General features: G+C 44.3%; 4 protein-coding genes across 4 annotated transcripts in view; 3 read left to right on the top strand and 1 right to left on the bottom strand.

Moving 5' to 3' along the window:
- PAAG_11684 (hypothetical protein) overlaps positions 1 to 141 on the top strand; it is a gene marked incomplete at both ends in the record, with an annotated part of 846 nt that extends 705 nt beyond the window's left edge. Inside the window, one exon of the mRNA XM_015847284.1 lies at positions 53 to 141. Within this exon, the coding sequence (XP_015703073.1) occupies positions 53 to 141 (89 nt within the window). The remainder of the gene's footprint in view (positions 1 to 52) is intronic.
- A 1377-nt stretch (positions 142 to 1518) lies between these two features.
- PAAG_03052 (hypothetical protein) lies at positions 1519 to 2603 on the top strand (the record flags this gene model as incomplete). The annotated part of the gene is made up of 7 exons (XM_002794461.2): positions 1519 to 1583; positions 1672 to 1705; positions 1842 to 1947; positions 2018 to 2053; positions 2128 to 2179; positions 2240 to 2298; positions 2407 to 2603. 7 exons carry the CDS (start codon positions 1519 to 1521, stop codon positions 2601 to 2603), a joined length of 549 nt encoding a protein of 182 aa, XP_002794507.1.
- A 194-nt stretch (positions 2604 to 2797) lies between these two features.
- Positions 2798 to 3548, bottom strand: PAAG_03051 (NADH-ubiquinone oxidoreductase 20.8 kDa subunit; the record flags this gene model as incomplete). The annotated part of the gene is made up of 4 exons (XM_015844830.1): positions 2798 to 2896; positions 2984 to 3116; positions 3220 to 3447; positions 3526 to 3548. The coding sequence occupies 4 exons, from the start codon at positions 3546 to 3548 to the stop codon at positions 2798 to 2800; spliced, it is 483 nt and encodes a 160-aa protein (XP_015702036.1).
- An 822-nt stretch (positions 3549 to 4370) lies between these two features.
- Positions 4371 to 6761, top strand: PAAG_03050 (hypothetical protein; the record flags this gene model as incomplete). Its single annotated transcript, XM_015844829.1, has 7 exons — positions 4371 to 4386; positions 4463 to 4570; positions 4617 to 4832; positions 4877 to 5025; positions 5089 to 5705; positions 5763 to 6062; positions 6140 to 6761. The coding sequence occupies 7 exons, from the start codon at positions 4371 to 4373 to the stop codon at positions 6759 to 6761; spliced, it is 2028 nt and encodes a 675-aa protein (XP_015702035.1).
- Positions 6762 to 7511: the final 750 nt, after the last annotated feature.

The raw sequence follows: 7511 nt of genomic DNA, 5'->3' as shown, positions 1-7511 counted from the left end.
ATGCCCGCCGGGCGGCCTTCCCGGTGCTTTAGAAAAGGAGGAAAACTAAAAGGCAAGGCCCAAAGATGGAGGATAAAAGGCCTCTACAATCGCCGGCTGGCGCCGGCGCATCGAGCAAGCCATGACCAAAATGACAGCTGAAGTGGCCGCGATGAGAGAACAGATGGAGACACGCGCCCTGAACAGTCGTCGCCGCTCAAGTCTGTGGGCGTGGATTAAATGGCTTGTCTGGATTAGTATCCGGCAGTTGTGTTGGGATATTGCAGTGTTGGGGTGTGTGCTTTTATGGCTGCGCGTGGTTAATGGGGATAGGCAGTTGGAGGATAAGTTGAGGGGGTTGAGTATTTGGACGGAGGTGAGGAGGAGGGTTGCGGCTGTGAGAGTAAGGATTCCGAGGCTGGGGTAGTCTTTTTAGATTTGTGGAGGGGGGTTGAGCTGGGGGGGAGGAGAGTTGGTACTGTTGCACCCTCTTGTTTCATTCCCTATTCCCCTGATTCTTCTTCTCTTCTCTTTGGGCCTTTGTGGTCGTAATAACTTCCCCGTACATATTCTCAGAGCATCGCTTTTACTCATTCCTCATGAACCTGCATATACATACCTCCTTACCTCTCCCCCTTTCCCACTAACAATTATCTGTACCAAAGAGATACATGCATGCCTGTATATAAATATATATATATCCCCCAATGCTGCTGGATAGCAGCCAATGAACTTGTAAATAGGGGTTGTAGGAGTTAATGTTAGACACTTTAAAACCAACTCTTTAGCAAAAGGAAAAATAAACAAAACAAAAAAGAATTTTTTTTCTTTATTCGCATTCAACAACGTGATCTTTCTCAAGAACAAATCTCCTCACGATTATCGATTCCACTGACTCTTCCATTACTTTCCAGAACTCCAGCTATTTAAAATATAAATATAAATATAAATATCTAATCTCTTTGAAATTTAACACATCACGTGACAACTTATAGAACGAAGCGGGCTAATCCCGACTTGAAATTAGGACTTCGCTGGAAAACGTTGGACCGAGGTCAATCGTCCGCGGATTCACTTGGTTAGATGACGGAACCGCTTGTCGATTCATGAAAGGGGGGGGAGAGTATCTTCACCCACGGTCAATTGCGTCAGATCTATATCCCATACATCATTTTATCTATGTAGATTGATGGAATGCGATTACGTCGATGCTGGAATGAGTATCTATTTGTTCAATTGAATGAATGAATGTGCAAATCGAATTGTTGGATGGTATATTTCCAACAACCCCGTTCGGAAAAGAGAGAAACGAGAAAGTTATCTAGGTAGATATCATTCTCTACAGAATAGTACGGGATATATATCCACGACTGCTGCTGGGCCCCGATAAAAGGGCAGGACCGTTCGTGCCTCTACTAAGTCGACACACCAACTTGGCTTAGGTATTGGGTGTAAGTGGAGTGGACGGTATTAAGATTTACATGTACGTATATATACGTGCACTGGGTTTCTGGAAAGAAGAAGACGTGTTCAAATAAGATGACCAACGACGATGGTGCGAGACGGAGGGCGGCGAGGGAGGCTGTGGAAGGGTTTTGTGAAGTGTAAGTTTAAAGAATCACTGCATCTGACCTTGAACAGGGTATTACTCTTCTATAGTTAACTATCTATATGCTAACGCTTTTTCTTCAGGTACAAGGGGATTATGAAGGAGAAGAATTTCAAAGTCTGTATCTGTAGCCATATCCCGTTTATATCTGGAAAAATACATTTACTTTCAACGGCGTTCATGAAATGATGACTCAATATCCCTTTCAAAACTGACGCCTACGTTTATCTTCCCTTTACCTCATGGAATACAGGGCTATGATAGACAACTCATGCAAGACTTGCGCCTGATCGATGCCAGTCCGTCCGGGGGAGCAGTCTGGGAACTTACTATCACAGAATTCTGGGCGAATTTGAACGGTAGGACAAATATTTATATTAGTTATTCCTAATGGCGGATACGCTAATTAGAGTTTCCCCTGAAAATTAGGTGTGATGCATGGCGGTGCTTATGGGGTCATATTTGGTACGTGACTTGAATTCCCTTTCCCTTTTATTATCGAATTGATTGTAGCGGAGATTAACTGGTGCAATATGCAGATATGTGCACTGCCATTTCCATGAATCCTATCGCGAGGGAGGGATACTGGGAGTAAGTTCAACACAGCAGATACACAACGATCAACATCGGGACTCTAAACTTTCCATATAGGTTCCTAGCTGGCGTTACCCGATCACTGAATATCTCTTATCTGAAAGCTGTGCCCATAGGTATGAATATCTACGAGAAAATACAAAACATTGTTGCTCCTTTCATTCTCCCATTTTTGATTATACATACTAAGCCATCCACCCCTCTATTTTATCGAAGAGTAACAGGCACAACGATACGCATCAGAGCCAACGTTGTCCAGCACGGGCGAACCATGGCTCTTATAAGCGCAGTGATGGAGTCGCCGGATGGAAAGGTGGTGTATGCCACAGCGGAGCACCACAAGGTGCATGTACCGGTGCAGCCGGAGTATGCGCAGAGGATGAAGAAGTGGCGGCAGCGGCGAGAGCTTGCTAAACTGTGAAGGTAGACGGTGTTGGAGGGAAAAGGACAGTGATTAAGCGGAGCATATACAATTTCTAGACAAATTAAATGAACTTAAGTTTCAACGGAGTAAAAAACCGTGTAAGCATTCGAACTAATAATGTGTATCTATGTACAGAGCAAACGAGATCTTTTGTGTTAGTTTTTCACCAGGCTAAGATGAAGTACAATAATCTAATATTGCGGTCCAGAGTAATTGGCATAGATCTGCTTTTCTCGAAGATGGATTGGGGTCTGGCCCTTGGGGGTATCGGGGATTTCTTTCTTTAGTCCCTATTGTCACGAGATATGTCAGTCACAATCACCTGTCCGGACTTTTCTTGATTGATTGGGAGAAACACGAAATGAAAAGTAGCGTACAATTTTCTCAAATACACAAGCATTCAGCGCAACCTCGGGCCTCCGGCATTGCCATAACTGGTGGTTATTCTGTTCTAAACATTCCCAATGAGCCTTGAATTGGTCGAAGCAGTTTGCGTTGATATCCTTGATACTAACTAAACAATTTAGCAACGCCAGCATTCGGGAACAGAGAAAAAAATAAAAATAAAAATAAAAAACCTATAACAATGCCTTCAGTATCGACAAATACATACACACTAGCTGCGCAACGGGTAACTTTCCGGCCTTCTCTCAAGCATTCTAGCTCGCCCTTTCCATTAGCCTCCGTCTTGCACTTCATGTAATCGTCATTGAATGCCCTGCAGCGGTCGCCGATAAAAAATGATGCGCTCATCAGAGGGGCGGATGTGGCCCCGATCTCTTTGACCTTGGGGATGTTATCTGGCATGGGGGTTGTGTCGATGAGCACATGTTGGTTGAACCTATGTTAAGAAGCACATTGGAGAAGTTAGCCCGGCTCTTGGACTGTGGGGGGAAGGGGTAACAATTGAGGGCCGTACTGAGCTCCGCGGCTCCCAGACATGGTGGCAAACTATGTTCCGTGCACGGTTGGAACTTTTAAAAGTGGATGCGGAAGGGCGGGCGGGGAGGAATTGGAATTGGGGTTCGGCGGGATTGAGCTTGGTGTTTGGTTGCGGTGTTTTTGCGTTGTTGCTTGGAGAAGCTTAGAGGCTTAGATAAGCGGGTTTTTGCGTTGATGCCGGGTTTATTGATATCCCGGATTCCGCAACGTCAGAACTGGTGGATTTACGCCTCAGACGCGTTTTATAGGTATATAGGTGGATGATGTTATATGAAAGTTCTCTCATTTGCAATATCTCACACATATGACGTGTCATGGGATTGAATAGTATGATGGGTGGGTGCTTTAGAATTCATAATTGCGGGGTTCAATTATGCTTGCTGGGGAAGTGCAGTGTTACCAGCTTCCATGGCAACCTATTCCTTTACTTTGTTTCTTTCATTGCTGAATATCACCGCAATCTCTTGATATTGAATGTTTGCCAGAAATGCTACTCTCTACGAAATGATAAAGAAGCTAAGTTCCCGTTCTATCTCACGGCAATATCTGGTCTAGATATTGTCTTTTTCCTCGGATTCATCATTCTCTTCCATAGTCAAACCCATACCATGCCTGTGTGGATCTCACAGAGTTCCCTATTTTGATTCGTGTCTCTTCCATTTTGTTCCTTCCTTATTCTTGATACATTTCAGTGTATTTTTCACTTATATCTATCATTCGAGGTTCCTACACTCTAAATAAGAGAATGGCAGAGTGAGAAACTCTAATTCCCCAGTCCCCCTGACTGATATACAAGTGTGCTAAAGTGGTTCTAGGTACGAAATGTTAGGCGCAAAAGGTAAACAATGAGACTGCCTCATGTTTGGATAGCTACGGTTATTTGGGCCTCCTGTGCGTTCGCTGACTTCTTTCAGTGTGGAGGCTGGACTTGGAGGATAAACAGGCCACCCCCCGATCAAGTAACCCCGTTGATAAAAAGTCACCAGGAGGTGTCCCTAATCAAAATAGAAACCCAAGTAGCGGTAGGAATTCCCTGTTTTATATAGAAACTAGAGTTAACATGTCTAGGCAATTCTGACAACGACGGAGCACTAGCAGCACGCAGGGGTCCAGGAGGACCTATTCCTGTAGGTAGAGGTGTGCCTGTCTGGCTCCGAGGTCGTGGCAACAATGGAAACTCAGAGGGAACAATGCTGCTGCTGGAGGCGAGGATCAGCGGATATACGAAGGCCCTGGATCGGTTGATACTAGAATTAGCCTCTATCCTAATGGTATGCTACTTGAGTGCAAACCCTACGGTGTTCTATGTGGCTAATTGCTTTTTGCAGACAAAGCCAAAAAACACACGGATCATTTCGCAAAACTCACACGTTATTTGGCGGCCAAGGAGATACGCAATGAACTTACGGAAAGGCGCCAGGGGTTGCTTCAGCAATTAAGACAGAGGCCCGATTCTTCTATTACATTTTCGGAAACGGTACGGCTTATTTTGAACCATATTACGAATTCATAAGAGCTAACAATTATATGCGCACTTTAGATGCTTTTCCTTTGGCCAGAAGATGAAATTCCAGTGGAGACAGCTCTTGGGAAAGACCTGGAAGCTCTGGATGCCATCCGTGAAGAATTTGGCTATTATATCTATCTATATAAGGAATCTCCAGATGAGCAAAAATATATTCGAGTCGATGGTCACGATCACGGAATTATCATCGAAATTGTCAAGCGGTTCCGAGCAAAATGGGCGAACCTTGTGACGGAAATGGGCATCAAAACCAAGTTATATCTAGTCCGAATTCCTAACGTCGATCTCCTGAAAACGGAAATAGGCTTGGTCGAATGCCGCCGACCTGGTTGCCGTACTATCGAGGCAGTACCTGTACTCTTCGGAGGACATTTATATTCGTCTGATTTGAGAGTTAGCTTTGATAGAGGAAATTTGCTTTCTTCAAAGAACGAGCTTCGCTTGCGTAGTGCCGTCAATCAAGCTCTTCAGAGCGTGCGATTCCTAGTGGGCCATGTGCGAATGCGGGTGAATTTTGGGAAATTTGTTCTTGAAAATTACCGAGTTCCTTCAGATTCGAAGCCACGGTACTCGTTTGAAGAATTTCGAAACATGCTTTTCTATGGGGGAACAAAGGGCCGTCTTATTCCTGGGTATGTCGCTCCCGTGCGTTTTGGGATTATCCCATTGCTAACGTTTTGCAATTCAAGCCTTGGATTTAAGCGCTGTGATGGTGACTTAATAACTCGATGTTCACAGGCTTCAGATATCCTTACACCGTTTGACCCACAGGTCGAATTGTTGGAAGATAATAAACCGTTCTACGCCGTAAATATCGAATTTGAAGATGTTAATGAAGCATTGCTCCGCTTGGAGGCCGAATTTAGAGAGTCCCGTTTCAGCCCCGATATTTTTGAGGTGTCCCAGCGACGGTGGGTAAAGCCTCATGGTGACTATGGACTTGGAGATAAACGACCACCACTTCAAATTGGGGTTGTAGACTTCGAAAAGTTTGTATTCCCCAAACCCAAACCCACTTAGTAGCTGAGGCAGTTTAATCGAAAACAAACATCTAACTCTTCAACAGATCTGATTGGCAATTGGAAATCAAAGCACTTGACTTTCAGGAACTGTCAACCATTGAAAAATCTCTAAAAAGCTTTGCTCACTCAGTCCAATTCAAGAGCGGTCCTACAGATGGGCTTCGTGGTGCTGCGAAACAGCGAGTTACATTTTCGGATTTTATTTCTGTTTCTAAAGTTACGGAGAAATCAGCGCTTAGGTATTGTCTGAAAGGTTCTAGGTACATCTTTGAGCTTGCGCGGTATGATACGTACCATCCCGCCGTTCATTCAGGTCCCATTTATACCAGCAGCAATTACCGTAACCAAATGAACCAAACGGCTGAAACGACATGGGGCGCATCCATATTTCACGACGAATGGGATAACATGCTAGGCAAAATTGGTAGCTTCAGGATTGGGGAAGCCGCCGATTGGAATGCTAGTCTGATCACCTTCTTTCCCTACGTTGATGATGTGCCCTTGACAGATGTTAATGCTGGATTTAACCAATTCATCCACTTAGTCAACCAGGTAGCACTGCTTTTGGCTCCCGAACGAGGTAGTGATGTCACTGAGCGGTTTGAAGTTGCTCCTAGTGAGCATATTAAACCTACGAAAACGAGTAAGGTCCCAAACAAGTCCTAGGCATAAGACACTGCTTTATCGTGAGGAGTTGCGCAGTTGTCGCAGTCTCTTGGAAAGGAAATTGCATCAATCGATGCCGAATAAGAGTTTGTAAACAGATTGAAGGATTGGCCAATGACCCATTAACATCGATGAATTGTGGCATTTGACATACGTTCTTTTCTCACTCCCAAATGTCCTAATTTTTTAACTCGTCTTCTTGATAATGTTTATGCGGACGGGTGGGAATTTGTCAAGGACGGATTTTTACCACCCAACGCATTAACATCAACTTTGCTGCAAACAAACGTAGTTGAGGCAAGCAATCATAACAAAGATGGTCCCTTCTTGCATTCGCTACCAAGGATCGTTTTCACCCTAAAGAGGCCAGATTTATATATTAACAGCCAGCAAGGAATATTAACGGGAGTTTACTAACAGCTCACACAGTTCGACTTCCTGATCCATGACTGTGTAGGTAGCAAATTTAATTCCATGTTAGAAGCCAAGTCCAAAAACCAGAAATATAATATCTCCCAGTTGTTTAACTCCGATGATGAGGAGGGCGTATAAGGAGCCCGCGCCGCAATAACCTGGCAATGATCTGTTCTCTAAATTTGTTAAAGGCCATAGGAAAGGCAAAGGGTCAAAACCAGTTTGAGCATATTTTGACAATTGCCTGGCATGATGAAAGGCCCCTATATGCGCAATATAACCCCAGGCATATCGTAGTGTTGAATAAGCCAAATGCAGGGCATTGTTATATCGGAT

This window comes from Paracoccidioides lutzii, assembly GCF_000150705.2.
Source record: "Paracoccidioides lutzii Pb01 unplaced genomic scaffold supercont2.8, whole genome shotgun sequence".
NCBI lineage: Eukaryota > Fungi > Ascomycota > Eurotiomycetes > Onygenales > Ajellomycetaceae > Paracoccidioides > Paracoccidioides lutzii.
This window is presented reverse-complemented; position numbering and strand designations above follow the sequence as displayed.